General features: G+C 40.2%; 1 protein-coding gene across 1 annotated transcript; it reads left to right on the plus strand.

The window, feature by feature from the left end:
• The first annotated feature begins 4,894 nt into the window (after positions 1-4,894).
• On the plus strand, positions 4,895-10,378 carry LOC139457879 (opioid-binding protein/cell adhesion molecule homolog). The gene is made up of 10 exons (XM_071239228.1): positions 4,895-4,970; positions 5,322-5,478; positions 6,078-6,247; positions 7,042-7,296; positions 7,535-7,831; positions 8,336-8,635; positions 9,084-9,233; positions 9,419-9,431; positions 9,626-9,681; positions 9,868-10,378. Exons 1-10 carry the CDS (start codon positions 4,895-4,897, stop codon positions 9,906-9,908), a joined length of 1,515 nt encoding a protein of 504 aa, XP_071095329.1. The 3' UTR covers positions 9,909-10,378.
• Positions 10,379-19,897: the final 9,519 nt, after the last annotated feature.

Consider the following 19,897-nt stretch of genomic DNA (forward strand, 5'->3'; position numbering starts at 1 on the left):
AAAGTTAAGCGCCACCCACCATCTTTGTGATGCAAGTTTGACCCGTGAAGATTCTGGGATAGACTAGGTCTTCAGCAACCCATGCTTGCCGTAAAAGGTGACTATGCTTGTCGTAAAAGGCAACTAACGGGATCGGGTGGTCAGGCTCGCTGACTTGGTTGATGCATGTCATCGATCCCAATTGCGTGGATTGATGCTCATGATATCAATCACTTGATTGTCTGGTCCAGACTGGATTATTTATACAGAACGCCGTCATATAGCTGGAATAATGCTGAATGCGGCGTAAAACAACAAATCAACCAACCAACAAAGCAAATTTATCTTGTGTTCCAAAAGAATATGAGCAGAATGGAATTTTACCGTAGACCAGAAGTTGAAGGATTAGAATACATTGAAAAACGTTTTTGTCATGTAAATGTCATGATAACAGCAGACCATATCAGGTGTCACATAGACACCCTAGGGAGTGCAAGTAACGTCAGTAACGTGTGTATGATCCACGGACATTGACCACAGCTTCAACCCTACGCCTCATACTCATTACAAGTCGTTGAATGCTTCACTGAGGCAAACGGATCCATTCTTCATGAAGTGCGGCTTCAAGTCCAGCGAGATTTTGAACTGGGGGATCACGATGTCTGATTTTCCGGCCAAGAATGTCCCAGAGATGCTCAATCGGATTAAGATCCGGACTACAGGCCGGCCAAGAAAGAGTGGCAATAGCTTCTTGACGCAAATAAGCCAAAACTGTCCGAGATCTGTGTGGTCTAGCATTGTCGTCTATGTTTACAGATCTTGACTGAAGAGGATGGTTGTCAAACTGAGGGACTACCACTAGACAAAGAACGACATTGGTATTCTTGGTATTGTTGGCCATTCAGGTTTCCACGAATTGTCACCAGCAGAAGTTTGCAGCCGAAGGAAACACAACCCCTTATCATGACAGACACCCCGCCACATGCTAAGGTCTTCTGGATGTCCCTTGGCGCAAAACGAGTGTTACGTTGCCTCCAAACATGAATTCGACCTTCAACAGTTCGTAACAGCATTCAACACTCGTCAGACCAATGGATCCTTCTCCAGTTGGCCAAGTTCCATCGACTACGGGCACGACACCATATCAGACGATTCTGCATGTGCCTCTCAGTTAGTTGAGGACGTTTTACTGGTCTTCTGGCGTAGTAACCAGCCGCTCTGAGGCGACACTTTACGGTCATCGTCGAGAGTCTCTGATGGGTAATCCACTGCAGTCTTAAATCTGTTGAAGTGTTAAAAGGATTTCGTCTGACTATCCTGAAAAGACATCCATCCTCTCTGTTAGAGGTCTTTCTTGGCCTACCAGACCTATGCCTGTCATTGACATCATTGGTTTGACCATGTTTGACAATCAAACGAGTGATAACACTGTGATGACGACCCATTTGTCTTGCAATGGCCCTGCATGACATGCCAGCATTTTTCATGCCTATCACTTGCCATCTTTCAGCAATCGTTAACTTTCTCCGCACCATGGCTGATTTTCAACCTCTATTGGAAGGGGAATCTCACACAGGAGCAAAATCCAACCACATGTCTGAAACTTGAATTTCACTATTTATAGGGTAGTGGAACTGCAGCAAGCACGCTTTCCTTGTGGTAAATTTGGGTTCATGAAACTATGGAAGCCTAATTCAGTCATACATCATCATATTTCGTATTTCTGATTCCCACACGTGAAATCAAGAGACTATGCATATGGTGGCGTTTAACTCTTGTGCATGTGTATATATTTTATTGTCAATTTACTTGTTGCATGACGTTGTAGGGAACATAACTGTAGCAGCGGTAGAACATCTCACATAAAAGCCTCCGCGGAAACTGACCTCAGCCTAATGAAGGGAACTACAAGTATAGTTATAGCAGTTTTAGCACACCGAAGTCAGACATATTGTCCTTTTTCAGAAGTATTGAATATTCCTATCGTACTTTTGAGGCAGTGAAACTCCTAAAACATAGAACAAACAGGTATGGACTCTATGGCCTCATGAGGAAAATGTCCTGACGGGCATACAACCCTCTCACAATGAAGAGTGTGACTGGCAGTCATTTGAGATCTATATAATATTAATCTGATCAATATAATGTGAAGTATGCACACGCGGCCTGAACTCAGGGGAAAGGACTAATGTCATGTATGGACATATTCTATTTGGGAGACAATGGTCACATTCCCAAGCTCATGGGATTTATCACGCAGTATATAAGACCTACATCGCTGGCGTGTCATATAAGCTAAGCTAATACTGTGGTAACTGATATACTGTGCAAGTGGAGTTATACGGCTTAAACCCCAGTTCATTCACTCATTCAGTTTACACATAGCGTATCTGTTTGCAATCTCGCCCCCATTATTTTTCTAGGTGTGTCAGCACCATACCCATGCTCGTGCATCACGTCGGGCTTTCCCCCCTCATTAAACAGACACGCCGTGATATAAATGGAATACTGCTCAAAGCGGGGTTAAACAACTCACTCACTCACTTTAATCGCAATGATGTTCAAAACAACCACCACCACTACTATTGCTGCTGCTGCTGCTGCTGCTACTACTACTACATTTACAACCAATATCAACTTGCATTCCCAGTGTTAATATTCCCAGCTGTCTGTCAAAGCTAAAGATATTCCCAAGAGTCGAGCTTGCTATGGGTCACACGTCAAGCTACTCAACATCGCGGGGCACGGGTGGCCCAGTCGCCTGAGGCGCCGCGTTTCGCTGTGCAGAGTCGTGTCCCTTTGGCACGCCAGAAACCTATGATTGTTCGTTTGAATCACGGTTTGCCCCGATTATGTTTATAGGTTTGTCAGCACAATACCCGTACCCATGGGTTTAACCGAAGTGGTAAACGTCTGAGACCTGCATCACTTCGGGTTTTCCTCCCACATTAAGCTGACACGCCGTGATATAACTGGAATACTGTTAAAAGCGGCGTTAACCCCACTTCACTCACTCACTCACTACTCAACATCGCTGTCATTGCTGAACAACACCTGACCTGAACTATATGTTCCGCACATGATTACATTACTAGTGTCGCAGTAATTCGTACATACAGATTGAAAGGAGTACAAAATGAATCAGTTTTACCCCCACCGTTTCCCTGTGTTATATATGCAACGGCAGAATCCATAATTAAGTGACAATCTACGAAACATACTGAGGAAATATGAAAAAAAATACATTCACAAGGTTACACTTACCGACATGTTCATGATACAAATGTTGGGGAGGTGTGTCCAGTGCCACACAGGTACTAGACATTAAGACGTTTATTACAAGCTAAACATGTCTTTTTCTTCGAAGTATATTTTCTAAAAAACATTCTAACTTTACAAAGTCTTACCAGGTCGAACATAGTGGGCAGAAACTGGTGAATGTGCACTGAAAACACTGAAGTAGTGTACGAGTTGTATAATTACACAGTCATCTATTTCAGTCAAGGCTACATTACAATATCGTTCACGGGAAGGCATGGCGTTATACAATGCCAACACGACCAGGATGTAAAAAGCCAATATATATACACAAGGGAAGGCCATGTTAACCTAAATGCTCGTCAACGCGTAGCTTTACAAAACTTTGACAATGCATTGAATCTATGGTCGACTACATGTAACAGTGAGTATTTCTTAGCTTGTAAATTTTTGTCAAGCTAACATATATGCAATGAAATGGTGGCTCATAAACACATGCTTCTTATATAATCGAGTGGAGTCTGCCTTTAGCAGATATGTCTTATGCTTATGGAAAGGGCTTGTCGTTGGTATTTATATACCAGAAACATGTCTGGAATGGCTCAATTAACTAACTTTGGATAGGGACAAACATAAGACATAAAAAAACGTGAGGCCTTCACCATGCACAGTCTGCGACCAGAGGCGAAAACTATGAGTACTGGTATTTAGTACCCCATGCACTTTGTCAGTTTGGCTTTGAACAAGCCTCGGCATATCTATCCAGTGTCTTGCAGGCAACCGGGATGTGAAAAAGAAATAGCTTGCTCAATTGCCCTCACCACATGTATGTCCCGATGGCTTGAACGTTCTGTAAAGTAATACGTGTTTCGTCCTTTAGGTTTCAAGCTGTGCTGGTCTTCATGTACTGGTGGGTTGTAATTAAAATGTATTATGTTAAGTGAAACAAAGTAATTATTCACCTCCGAATATTCCTGAAACACTATATTCAATGCTCACTATATTCAGTCAAAACAGAGAGAACTGCAAAGGATTCGATACATGGTCGCGCACATGAAATACTATGTATACTATGCCATGTTGTTCATATTACCTATTTGTATGAAATTTAATAATAACAAATGTGAGAAGAAAATACATAAAATGAAATCTGTTTTTTATTTATGTATTTGTTGTGCGTCCCATGTACATATTAAGAAAGATTAAACCACATTCTTGTAAGCACGCGTATCAATCGTTTAAACGAAAGTGCAGTACATTTAGTTACAATTCAAAACTAAAACAGAACGGTTGATGCCTTTTACTAGAAGTTGCTTATTGGGCTATATATGACAGTGTGCTGCATATAAACACACATGATCTCTTTTCTGTGTCTTTATGTAGTGTTTTGAGGCATGTGTTAATAGTCAGGTGTTAAATATACAATAAACGCATTGATAGTATGTGAGGAGTTTTTGAAATGTTTTAAACTTGAATTCTTTTGTTTCCCTTTGTATCATATGTTTAGTATGATCATTTTGGATTGATTGACTGTTTGTTGTTTAACGCCGCACTCAGCAATATTCCATTTAGTCGCCTCTTACGTTAAGCATAGTCGAAAGAAAGCATGGGTTGCTGAAGATTATTTTCTACCTTGATCTTCACGTGTCCATTTCAGATGGAGTATTGTAACCCTGGTCTATGGAGATCAATCGTACCATTCTTCACAGTGCTGTTCTCCTCTGCATGTGTGTGTAAGTAAAACCAAATCAGCCAATGGATTACACCAACAGACAGTGGAAAAACAGCAACAGTAATTTAAGTCACATCAGTGTATTTATTTACATACAGTGAAGTTTTTACACTGTTTGCAGCTTACTGCTTTCCCCTCCATTATGCCTTTAGCATGAACACAGTTGTCATTATGACAAGTTTGGAAAACGTTGAGTTACTGTAATAGATGTGTCGTAGTTCAGGGCAGGATACAAGGAACAAAGTGGCAATAATAAATTTTAGTGGACACTTATGATACATTCAGACAGTGCTCTCTGGAGGTTTGGGAAGAGTGAAGTGAAGTTTCGTTTCTCTTGTTGGACACATTTCAGGTGGAGGCATTCAAGTGCGTCTGGATCCAGGACCTAACTATGGCAATGTAGAGATGAACCACAACGGTACCTGGCAAAGGGCGTGTCTTTATGAATACTTCTATCACTTTGGTCGATACCTTCCATCTGTCATGTGCAAGCAGCTTGGTTTCAACACGTAAGTTTCAGAGTGACTGCGTGAGTGAGTAGGCACGTCCTGCACTTAAAGCTATATTGCAGCCATATCACGACGGGTAACAAAGTAACAGTGACAAAACCCTTTGCTTAATCATTGCACATTTCCGTTAAAGGCAGAGTCCATTGAACGATACGACTATGTCACATGCAAGTGTTTTTGAATCGCTGTCAAATCGTGATGATCCCTGGTTTTTAAGAAAAGCTGAGCGTAACCGGCCCAACCGGCCCAACCAGGCCATCTGTCAAAATATGTGCACAAAGAAGTTAACTGTCAAACACAGGAACGCATCTGTACAAACACGGGAACACATTTTACAAGCCAAAATACACCTTGTGTACCCATTTCATGGGTCTCAGGCGAGAAGAAACAACGCTTTAACCAACAAGCTTTCCTGCCACCATGGATGTGTTAAACCATCAGCTATCTATTCATCATGCAATGATTGTGTCATTTCATCATTTTCGAGTTATGCTATTATGAGTACCTGTTGGTGAATATAACCTTGTTTGCAATTAGCCGCTTGTTGGTATTAGTCATGTATGCGTGTATTGATTAAACAATGACTCTTCTCCTTTCAGCACACGCAATATAGGTATGCGTCAAACTGGAACACAACATGGACTATTTTGGTATACCTGGATTCGTTGTTCACCAGGAGACAGACATCTGAGTCAGTGCAATGTGGGACGTATCACTAACAGGACATCCTGCTCTGACTATTATATACCAAGAATCGCTTGCTTATCGGGTATGTTATACATATGAGTTATATATTTTGTTTCAGTATATTGAAAGACTTGTTTAAGAAACGTTAAATGATGGCTATCGCTCTCTTTGGTCCAGGCTGCTTCTTTAATGTGAAGGGGGCACGGGTGGCCCAGTCGTCTAAGGCGCTGCGATTCGCTGTGCAGAGTTGCTTCCCTTGGGTACGCCAGAAACCTATGATTGTGGGTTCGAATCCCGGTTCGCCCCGATTATGTTTCTAGGTTTGTCAGCACCATACCCGTGCTCGTGGGTTTCACAGAAGTGGTAAACGTCTGAGACCTGCATCACTTCAGGCTTTCCTCCCATATTAAGCTGACACACCGTGATATAACTGGAATACTGTTAAAAGCGGCGTAACACCCAACTCACTCACTCACTCTTTATTGTGAAAGTTACAGTGAATCAAATATTCAAAACGTTCCGATACACTTTGCCTGTTGTTTAACAGGTCATATTTTGGTATCTGGACATACATGGGGTATTCCTGACACTGTAAATGTATACACGATTTTGAATAGCACAAGTAGTGTAACGCATATACAACATACATATTCAGGTTGGTTCAATACATCATGATTTGGGCACGTTTGCCACAACACCGTGTTATCGTCTTAGTCAACGCAACTGGCTGACATGCTTCGTCATCTCTGTAATTTTGATAAAATCTATAACCCACTAATATCTACGGAACAAATATGGAGAAGAATCCGCGACAATAAGCCGGGCATTTAATGTTGGGATTCTTGTCAGTACTTTCGAATATTTACATTCTTTTAGATAACGAAACACGAGTTGATATTATGAACCATAATATCACAGTCGCTGATGGACTCAGTTTCAACACTAGATGTAACGTTTACACACCTCACACAAGCTTGTCCTATCACTGGAACCACAACTGGAAGAATGTATCTTACTCGGGACGCTATTTTTCCGGGAAAGGTAACAGGACTGTAGCTGGTAACTGGACTTGTTCAGTGTCTTCAAACGGCAAGACACTTGGATCGGATTCCACAGTGATCAATGTTATTTGTAAGTAATGTGTATTGACTTTAACAACTATACAAATAATATTGAAGCTGGGAAAGATTGAATTATTCCATGAAATCAAACGAAAGAACCATATGCTAATTACATGAAAAGAAATACTTTGTGTCATCAGTTTAATTTTCTTAATGAAGTAATATTTTGTAAAAGAGTCCTATGTCCTAGCTATGATTTAATCATAAGAATACAGTGGAAAAGATCATTGTACTGTTTGTGTTTGTAGATCCTCCAAAACGAATGCAAAGCAAGATCATCTATGTAAAAGTCGGTGATAGTGTGAGTTTGAGTGAAACAGACGTTTCGTTTCCTTCACCTGAGATGTTTACTTGGCGGAGACTTGACACGAACTCGTCCTTCGTCAGATCTTGGACACCGCCTGTCATGTCTAACATACAGCAGGCTGATGCCGGGGAATATATCGTTATGATTCAACAGCCTGCATATCACCTTACACCATCTGCACCTGCATACAGAGGGAATTATTCGTTCGGTGTACAATTGGTAAAGATACGCATTCCATGTAAGTTGTAAAGTACATCATGTTTTGGTAAGAGGTGACTAACGGGATCGGGTGGTCAGGCTCGCTGATTTGGTTGATGCACGTCATCGATCCCAATTGCGTGGATCGATGCTCATGATATTAATCACTGGATTGTCTGGTCCAGGCTCGATTATTTACAGACCACCGTCATATTGCTGGAATATTGCTGGGAGGTTTTTAAACAACAAACCAACCAACCAACAGCATGTTTTGTGACTGGTGCTTCCAGTGTTGCAGAAACACCTGGTATCAGTACTATTTGATAATGATTTATAAACACATGTTGATAATATAGTCAGTATCGTACAATGGCTTTCACTTTATTGTGTTCTTCCAATTGCATCAACTCAATAAGCAAGTAAACATTCAGCTGCAGACGTGATGCATGCGATTGAATTGATATCCATGCATGATGATGATTTAATTTCCGTTCTATATAGCATATTTGTAATAGTGTTTATAAAACTTAAATTATATTCCCAGATCCGCCTTCCATTCAGTGCGAGGAGGTTGTTCGGGTTGTGAATGGTCAGTCCAGAACAGTACAGTGCAAAGTTGATTCCTATCCAAGACACCATGTGATGACGTGGACGCTGGCTACAACAGCTGGAACCAGAACTCAGTCAAGCCACAAGGACACTTTACACATTGTCAACGCCAGTGCTGGAGATGAAGGGACGTACACTTGTAGGGCCACCAACAACCTGACGTACCCGGATGGTCAAGTCGAGACAGGCAATGGGACATGTGTCATTAAAGTGAAGGTCACGCTGTCCAGTGGTGGTAAGTTAAGCGACTAATCATTAAATTTGTTTGTTTGCTGTTTAACACTACAATATTCAGCTCTGTGAATGCGACCTGTATATAATTGAGTCTCGATCAAACAACCCAGTGCTCCATATTGTGAGCAACCACCCACGCTGTCGGACTTCGAGGACACCCTAGCCACCAAGTCACCCCATTTGACCTCCGCATCAATTTCGTCCCTTCTAACGACCAACATAAGTTGCCGGGACCTATTCTAAACGGGAATTCCCTGGAGGCAATCATTAAAAAATTGAAGTTGCTTGTTGGGTTGGAAGGAGGATCTATGTTTTTTAAATAAACATGAGGTGGTCGGTATCTGATAAGTACATCAGAATTGTATTTTGTTTCATCTTTGAAAAACAATGATAGATATATTTTAATGTGTGCTATGTTTTTCCATCCCTATTTGCATTATGTATTATAGGAAGAAGCGCGGCTGAAGGTGCTGTAAAGGGAGCCTCTGATCAAGAGACCACATCTGCTGTTTGGGGAGGCCTTGCACTTGTAGCAATTGTTGTTATAGGTCTGCTAACAGCTGTTATCGTGTTGGTCATTCGACAACCTGATAAAAAAGGTGATTTTTTGTTATAGCCAAACATTAACATACTCAAACGCTTGTTTATGATTCACTGACTAATGATGAATCACTTAACTCACGGATGAAAGTAGCATTTATTCTTATTCCAACTGTCAGATCATATGCTTGGTAATATATATATATATATATACATGTAACACTTCTTTACTTTGTTATTACAGAAGTTCCGAATGGGTGAGTGTACCAAAAAAAATCTTTTTCATGTAAGTTTTGTTTTTAATGTTTTCACATCACACAAATAGAATACCACTTCATATAAGAACTGAAACATATCCATAGATTCAGCAAATTGTCAAAAAAGCTATACCTGGCAGTAAGATACATTGGAGGTATTGGTGCCAATGTTCTGTAACATGTGACTGTTGTAGAGACAAGCCAATTGAGATGACGACAGTGAATAGGACACGTGTAGCAGCCATTTCCGGTATGTTGTAATCCCACCTCAGCAACATTGTTCATGTTCCCATCCAAATTTCCATATTTTCAAATTTTCAAGAGTAAAAGAGCATTGCAAATCATTGACGAATCAATTGAGTAAATTCCAACTTTGACATGTGCAGTCGAAACATGATGTTCTGGTTACTTAACATAAAGGTTTCATTGATTGCAGGTCCTCTGTACGAGAATGCACAAGATCACAGGAGGAAGTGAACAAGCTGTTATTCTGCCTTACTACTACTACTGCTACTACAGTGGGGGTATACATGTCACGTATGCTGAGCTAACGTCTTTACTGATATATGCTGAGCTACCGTTTTAAGTTATTATACTGTTTAAGTAGGCTCAGGACGGCTTAAATTCCAGCTCACTCGCTTATTCATTTCACTCACTCCTACTTTCAACCTCGTCACTATCAGCACCATACCCGCGCTCCTGGGTGTCACCAAAGTTTTACTTGCATCAATTCGGGCTTTCAACCCACATTAATCTGACACGCCTGATATAACTGGAATATTGTCAAAATCGGCGTTTAATAAAACTTACTTATTCAAGGGTAAGGGCCCTGAGCTGATGATGAGCCTAAACAGCCTGAATGTGCCAGGATCACCAAAACCATCTTTGCTGCATTTGTTATTTTAATCTGTATACTACTACTACTACTACTACTACTACTACTACTACTACTACTACATTTTTTAATTGCACGGCTGCTCAGTGGAAGGTTCATTTAGGGATTTCTGTGAAGACTAGGGTCTTGTAAGGAGTCCAGGAAATGAGTTCCAAAGATGTTCAGCAGCAACCTAGAATGTGTCTTGATATAGAATGTCTGTGTTCGTTTCACGATCATTGCCTGCAATGGTGTGTACATAATCAAAAGATCCTTCAAACAGACCGGTGAACTGTAACATGCAAGCCAAGTAGGTTAGAGTAAGCCGAAACTTGATACACGAACGTGATACATGGTACTAAGAAACCAAGGATCTAGGATTCGAACTCATAATAGTTAGATTTCTTATTACACCGCTCAGGGACGCAACACTGTAGCACGTTATGGCGCCTTAGACGTCTGGATCAAATTTGGCCGAAAAGTGATGTTCATAAAACGAAATCATGCCTTTCATATAAGGTGTCTTTCATTATGACAGTAGAGTCATCAGGAGGTGATGACACAAATGCCCCGTTCTGATGCAATTCAGAAATGGAGTCGAACTACGTACACTCCACTTTTGGTTCATTGCCTTGGATGCCTACAGTTCAGTGATGAAACAAGTACTGTTCAGAATGTTATATTATCCCAAATCGTCATAAAACACCGGTTGGCCACTAGACTGACCTATAATGCAAGTTTCGTCTCGAAATACTCAACGGCTTTGGGGTTCTGCTCCGGAAACGAGCACTTCCCTCGTTTTCAGTTGAAGTCCAACGTCTTGTCTTTAATGGGTTTTTTTAGATCTCAGTTGTTAAACAGGCACCAGTTCACTACTAGACTGATCTGTAAAGCCAGTTTCATCCAGAAATATTCTACGGTTTAGGATCTCTGCTCCGGAAACGGAAAAGAGACGGAGCACAGACAGACGGACGAACCGTTTCAAAAAGGGGGAATAATAATGACAAAAGCATGTTTTTATCTGTGTTCTTGAAATTTGCAAACGAAGTTACATTATGTAAATATTCCGGAAAAATACAATTTTATGTGTTAATATGCATCTGCAACCATTTTCTTCCTTTCACGTTATATTATACTTTATGCAAACAATATCCAAGAGAAGATATTTTATCTGGTGATGATGTATTTCAAATATATATCACGTTATTGTATAATATTCAAACTACTATTGTTTTCCATTTGGCAATTGCATTCTTGAAGCAACCATGTTACCATGACAATGCATTTCAATAAAAGCTTCTGATTAACTGTGTTGTAGTGTCGTGGCGTCGTGTTGTTGAGCAAGTCTTGGGCTGATATTGTTAGGAAATATATAAGTTCATCTAATATGCCAATCAACATATCTTGACGTGTCTCGGTTCAGTTAATAAACTCAATTGCTGAATGTGACAGTGACCAAGTACATCGGTATAATACTGATGTAACTACACGAGATTACAATCTCAAAATCAGTTCTTATTTCAACTTGATCATGATATGATATATTTCATCATTTGCTATATTCGATCCCTCTCAACTTGTATATATTTGCAGTAATTCAATGGTCCTGTGGCAGTGAAATGCAACCACGTCTGAGGTTATTTATGCGATCTAGCCATAAATGCAAAATATTTTGCTGATAAGGGATACTAAGTTAGGATTCCATTCACAAAACACAATACATGAAAATTAGTCAGTGTTGGTGTTGGGGTTCCTGCGATACACGGTGGAGGAAAACTGAATTAAAAAACTGTCACAGTCCCATTGTAGTGGTATTCTGTCATATCTCCAGCGACGTTCAAACCTGTTGAAATATTATATCACGATTTTCCTGGTGGATAAAGGTAAACATAAACTATATATATTCATGATCAATTTCCTCAAATGTTGACCGTTCGATATTTACCTCTAGTTTGATATTTATAACATCTGACCTGTTTGACGTAAATGCAAAATAGCTTCCTTATGAGGGATAGCATGTTACCGTTAACCTTACAATACACAATACACGAATATAAGTCAGAGTTTTGGGTTGGGTTCCCCGAGATACGCGTGATGCACTGTGGCGCAAAACTGCATTGGAACACTGTCACAGCTCTATTGTAGTATTTTGATGCCATACGTATTGCACATTTAAATCGGTTGAAACATTTTATCACCATTGTCCTGGTGGAGCGAGGTAAAAATAAACTATATATATGATCAGTTTTAACACATTGTGACAGTTTGCCATTCTCCCCTAGTTAGATATATATATGCAAAATATATTCTGACATGTTTGTCAAAGGCATCTGAATTTAGTTGACGCGCCCAAGATAGTCATGCTGGTACGAGTGAGTGAGTGAGTGAGTGAGTGAGTGAGTGAATGTGTATGGTTTAACGCCGCTTTTAGCAATATTCCCGCAAAATCACGGCGGGGGACATGGGCTTCACACATTGTACCCATGTCGGGAATCGAAACCGGGTCTTCGGCGTGACGAGCAAACGCTTTAACCACTAGGCTACCCGACCGCCCCTATGCTGGTACGATGTGATATAGAGTGAGTGAGTGAGTCCGGTATATTCCTGCTACTAACAATGTTTCAGTGATACCACAGCATGTGTTATAACGGTTTTAGTCTTTACTAGTCTTCACTGTATGTTTACATCTTTTAATAAAAGGTATGGTGTTGCTAAACCGCGCATCATAAACAGAACGAATCTTAGATTCGAACCTACGTTCAGCACATCCTGTCACGACTGGACCCAAGATCGCTGGGCCACCCGTACCCCAACCTGAATCAGTCAGTAAAAAAGTACAAATCATCATGTCATGTGCTAACTCACCATCGATGACATAAATACTGCTAAACTGTATTGCGAATATTTTGATAGACTAGCCACCAGCAGTATTTTTAGTGTTTTTTTTATCGAACAATCGGACATTTTGCAGGAATATATAGGTACTGACTAAATGTGTGTGTAGCAGGAGACATAGGATAGATCAAAACTACAGTGGACTGTTAGCCCTGTGGTATATTGTATCCGACCTAAGATTGTAAAACGGCTTATGTCGGCATTAGCGTAAATGACATCATTAGTACAAATTCAACGTTTTTTCAAAAAATAATATGCATCGTATGCAAACGTTAGTTTAACTAGTACACAACTACGATGTGCATCGCTGTCTGTAGTGATCGTTGTTGCTGTTTCGGTCAGTGGTGAAGTTCACTTGAAAGTCTGCATACATATATGATATTAAATAATTATGACATGTGTAAGCTCACCATCGATAACATACAATAACACATATGAACAATCTATTTTATTTGACCGCATCAGTGGTCTAGTGGACAGAGTGTCTGCGCTGAGAGCGGAAGAATCTCTGGTTCGATACCCGGTCGCGTCATACCAAAACACGTTAAACGATGATATTTGTTGATACACTCAGGGTGGCTAGCGCCCCGTATAAGTTGAGTTCAATAAACACCATGTCACCTCTCCTGACCTGGATAATATATTGTCCTGAACTTGAACCATGATAAGACGCAAGGCTCTAACCTTTAGTCTCGCTTTGTTGCATTTAATATTGGGGAGCTTGAAGTAGACGGAGTCCATCTTCCCCAGGCAAGAGAGTTACCTGACTTTAAAAGTCCAGTTTCCTTGCCGTCCAGTTTCCAAGCTCGATCGTAGCGCCACCAGTGGCTATTACCAGTTATGTCCCTTCTAAGCCTCTCCTATGGACCAATCAGATCTATATTGTTATAAAACGGGTCTTACATCACGAAATGCATCAAATCACGTGATCACCTTGATAACAAACATGAAAAAAAATTGAAAATATCTGTTGACAACGAGTTGGCGGTGCACATGCTTTGCAAATCCTGAAATCGACCAAAATCTTCACGACAGTTTACTAACCGGATTTCGATTTCGTTACGCGATTTTGATTGGACTATGCATAGACTCGTTAGTCGTGCCAAATTGTAACTCTATAATACCAGCCTAGATCGGTCAGCCTAGTTCGACTTTTATAGTCAGTTACCTCTCTTTCCTCGGGAAGATGACGGAGTCTGGAGTGCATAGTGTGCTGAATGATGATGTTACCTCAGGAGGGGAGTAGCTTCATGACTATGATGTTGCTATTTGCTATTTTATTACTTCAGCATAGACAAGGAAATGTTTCCTTTGAGCATAAACATGCATCTTAAACATATTACTTCATATGGTATTGATTACGTCTTCACCCATCTTTCCGTGGCATGGGCGTTAACAGACTATAAAAAGTCCAGTTTCCAGCCTAGCCGAACAAGGCTGAAATTCACAAAAGTGAACTTTAAATTGAAAATCATAAATGTTCTCCTATTTAAAGAACATTCCACTGTTTTCCAAATGCAGATCCTGGAACTTTTTTGCAGTATCCCTGATTACTTGCCATAATGAATCTTTCAGTGGTCACTCAAGAATAACCTCAAGAATTGTTTCGGTGGAGAAAACGTTCCTTTTGACCCTGACTTCACCAAGACGGCTGGTAGAGTGGGCTCGATTCTCTCAACAGGCTGGTCAAGCCATGCCCTGTTACAAAGTGAATTTGAATCGTCAGTCCACAATGACGTCTTTCAAAGTGACCATTTTCCTACCATTTAAATATCTGTAACACCATCTGATGTTCCCCCGTGTTACGTGTCGGTTCCCAAATTGAAACAATATGTTGACATATGCTATATTTGGGATAATACTTTCTTGGTTAAGTACAGATTCTCGTACGTTTTGAGTTGAGTCCCGTCCGGGATTCGAATCCACACTGTCAGAGTGAGGCACCGAATCTCCGATGAAATTAATAGAATAGCTGATGCATGTACAATGTATTCCGAAGTGCTCAACGAATCCTGACATACCTAAACCATGGTTTAACAATGATTGCAAACAAGCAAGGAAGGCAAGGAAATGTGCTCAAAAGTATTTCCGACGCCGTCCTATGGTTCAAAATTTAAACAAATTTTAAATAATAAACGCAAAAGTCTGGCGTACATGTAAGCAAAGTAAACACCAATTTCGGCGAAATTATGTCTCAGAAATAAATTCACGAACGCCCTTGTCAAAGGTATACGTCATGATCCAATAAGTCAAAGGTAGGGGCAATACATCTAGCATTCACCATCTTATCAATTGGGACCAATTGCTGACTCATATATCAAATATTACTAATTAACATGATGACACAGTGGCTCAACACTCTAACTATGTACCTCGATTTCAAAACTATCAAAAAAAAGCAAGAAAAGAAAACAATACATTTTAATTCAGATCATGGCGAAGATTATAATGAAATGTTTTCTAGTCATGAGCTCCATACTGCCCTTGGACAAACTCATGATACTACCACAGGAGCTGATAACATACATTATCACTTACAAACACTTACCAGAATCATCTTAAGAAACACAATTGAATATTTTAGATGAAATTTTGACGTCAGGGAAATTTCCTCCTTCATGGAATTGCTATAGTTCCCAATACCCATACCCGGGCGAGGTCATACTGACCCGTCAAAGTTCCGGCCAATATCATTGACAAGATGCGTTTCCAAAACCATGGAATTCGAACACGTAATAAATAATCGACTTGTTTGGTTCCTTCAAACTAGCAGTCTTATTACTAATATCAAATATGGCTTCCGTAAAAAACAGAAGTGCGAGTACCATAGATGATTTAGTTCGCTTTGAATCATTTGTTAAAAATGCCATAATACATAAACCAATATTTTTGGACCTGGAAACACGGATATGACTCAACATGTAAACATGGTATTTTAAAAGATTTACATAATTTTGGATTGCGAAGCCATTTGCCTCACCTTATATAAAAGTTTTTAACGGCACATGAAGATCCGGGGTAGAATAGGTCTTCAGCAACCCATGCTAGCCGTAAAAGGCGACTAACGGGATCGGGTCAGTCAGGCTCGCTGACTTGGTTGATATGTGTCATCGTATTCAAATTGCGTGGGTCGATGATCATGTTATCAATCCCTGGATTTTTTGGTCCACACTCGATTATTTACAGACCGCTGTCATATTGCTGGAATATTGCTGAGTGCGGCGTTAAACAACAAATAAACAAACTAACAACATCAACAGAGGTCAAGCTTTCAAAATAGGCCAAGCTTGGACATTCAGCGTGAAAAATGATTTTCACACAACCTCTGGTCTGTGAGATGAGAGAGGCATGCGCTGTTGTCTAGGACCCTTAAAGAAAATTCTATACCATGCTGGATTAGTCTACGGCTGTTCTAGAGGATTCCAGTTGACACTTGACTCTAAAAGCATCGAAATATAGTCAGTTGATAACCGATACCTTTCCATATTCGACCCCGTTATACTTGTATGTATTTGCTGTTATTCAATGCTTCTGTAACGGTGACATTGAACAATTGCTAAAGTACGATGTGCTTTGAAGCCGTAAAGGAAAAAACATCCTGCTGATAAGAGATACAAAGTTACACCTTGAATTTACAATACATTCACATGAATCAGTGAAGGGTTGGGTTTCCTGCAATACGCGGTGAAGGAAAATATGATTGAAACACTGCCACAGCCCCATTGTAGTATTTTCGTGTCATATCAAGTGCCCCATTGAAACCTGTTCAAATACTGTACCATGATTTTCCTGGCGGATAAACAGAAATGAACACTATTCATAGTCGGTTTTTGCCGCTCGCCATTTTCCTCTGACATTCATGTTGCTATTGTAATAATATATATATGTTCCGACATCTCTGCTAAAGGCGATTGAATGTGGTTGACGCCCATGTCAGAACGATGCGATAGTGAGTGAATGAGTCAGGTTGACTCCTGCTACTCACAATGTTTCAGTTACAGACTGCGTCCTTTGTTTTGCCCCTATTGATGCAGATCATAGATATTTTACCTCTTTAAACAGCATATGATGTCGCCAAACCACGCATTATAAACAGGTCCAATCTTAGATTCGAACTTAACCTGCCGAGGACTTCTCTGCGATAATATATATTTTATCCGATCTAATCTTGCTAAACCACTCATGTCGGAATTAGTGTAAATGACAATGTTTCTCTAAATATAAAATACATCGTATGCAAACGTTAGTTTAACTAATACACAACTACTCTGTCGCTAGCTGTCTGTGGCGATCGTTGTTGCTGACTCAGTCAGTGGTGAAGCTCACTAATAAGTTGCCCATGGAAAGTCTGCATACATGTATCATATAAAATAATTATGACATTTGTAAGCTCACTATCGATAAAATACAATAACACACATGGACAATCTAATTTATTTGACCGCATCCGTGGTCTACTGGACAGAGTGTCTGGGCGGAGAGCGGAAGATCGGTGGTTCGATACCCAGTCGCGCCATACCAAAAGAAGTTAAACGATGGTATTTGTTGTTACCCTCAGGCTGTCTGGAAAGTCTGCATGATAATAATATATAATAAGTATGACATTTCCATGGTCACCATTGACAAAATACAACAATTCATTTAAACAATATATTTTAGTTGACGGCATCTGTGGTCTAGTGGATAGGGTGTCTGCCCGAAAGTCGGAAAGTCGGTGGCCTCGTCCTACAATAAGTCGTTAAACGATGGTACTTGTTGATACCCTGCCTGGCGGATAAAACAATTACTGGTCGGCTCGGAGTCAGTATACTGTATCTGAATGCCGTATACGTGTTAAACTGTGACATGGTACCTCAGTAAACCGGCATATGTCCGGGCTAGTAGAAGCAGTCACTTGCACGCACGCACGCATATGTTCCATAAACCCCATTTCCCATCACCTCGCAGCCAGAAGTAGACCTCAACCTAACCCAGCTAAAAAGTCAGAAGCTAATCCTTTGGTATATCAACAATTTCATAATCAATTACGCTTCAAATAAAATTGTCACAGGTCCATTTTTACAGACGGGTCCAAGGATGGTGGCAAAAATGCTAATGCCACCATCATTGGATCCAGAACTGTTTCCTCAAAAACTTGTTCTATCTTTAGTGCTAAGGCCAACTATCACCCTATTATTCTAGACATTTTAGAACTCTATAATTATGTTTCTAATGGCCAATGTGACATCGTCTTTTGCTGGTTACCAAGTCATGTAGGCATAACAGGTAACTCAAAAGCCGATTTTGCAGCTAAAGCAGCTCTTGACAAACCGTTATCTCCACTACTGATCCTGTATAGTGATTTCAAAACAACCATCAAGACTTATACTCGGGATCTCACACAAAAGAGGTGGGACACCCAAGTAGGAAGCAATAAACTTCACGAATTAAAACCAACAATACCTACTTGGGTTGTCAGTCAAGACATGACGAGGTCGTTTTACGACGATGTCGTATTGGCCACAGTCGGTTTACCCACGAATATCTGCTGAAGACAGATAAGGACGAACCTCCTAAATGTATCCCTTGTGATGAAAGATTGACCGTCAAGCATCTATTGCTTGACTGTGTTGACTTTGCTATCGCAGGGGATTCACATTATCAAATGGGGGCATCTCATCTTAAATTACTTGAAAGAAATTGGTCCGTATAATACATTTTAAAAATGTAAGTGAATAATTAAACGCTTGGTTTTAAATTTGGTGGGATGCTATTATCAACTGTCATTTTGAAGGCTCTGTCCAGGAGGTTAAATACAGTAAAATTATTGTCCCCCCGTGTGGCACGTAATCTTATCATAATTGATGTAACTATCATCAACTAGTGTTTTTAAGCCAACTCATTGCTGAGTATTTTTTAATATTGGCAAGTGATGACGTAAAACCTGCTTGGGTATCATGCAGGAAGCCGAGGTACTGGAAGTCCCTATGATCCCCAGCGAGGTGGCCTAGCTTTGGTACCTGGTGGCCTATAGCCTGTGTTTTGAAACTGTATACATGATATTGTTATGCTCAAATATATTTCATAAATTGTTTTTTTTAAATATTACCCTGCATAAATGACTTAATTGTGTATATACTAACTTGGTCTCGTTGCAATATGGCTGAAATAATGGTGATGCGACGTTAAAATTTAACTCACTCACGTCACCTCGCCTGTATACAATAGTATATTATCTCCTGCACGCTGACATAGATAAGAGACGAGGCTTTGACGTTAGTCTGACTTCGTTGCATTCAACAGCAGGGAGCTTGATTTACAATGTGAGTCAAGAGGACATATAGTGCTGAGTATTGGCGGTAAAATCAGGAAGGGCTGAGGTAAGAGAGTCACGTTATGTCTACAGTATTGTTAATTGCTACTTTCTTACTTCAGTATTTTGAGGTAAATATTTCCTTTAAACATAAACATGTATCAAAAACTAATAATGGTGAATACATCTTTACCAGGAAGTAGCTCAGTGTTTGATCTGACTATGACAGGCCCTGCTGTCATGGATCAGCCATTTGTATATTAAGATGTTAAGACTCCCAAGACTTGCATCAGTAACTGTACAGCAGGTCGTTATAAGGACAAGTACATGCATCATATCCTACTTATTCCCAGACTGACATGGTGTCATAGCATTTGTTATGAATATTTAATTTGTTTTCAGAAA

Source organism: Haliotis cracherodii, unplaced genomic scaffold (assembly GCF_022045235.1).
Source record: "Haliotis cracherodii isolate W230 unplaced genomic scaffold, xgHalCrac1.p SCAF_12, whole genome shotgun sequence".
NCBI lineage: Eukaryota > Metazoa > Mollusca > Gastropoda > Lepetellida > Haliotidae > Haliotis > Haliotis cracherodii.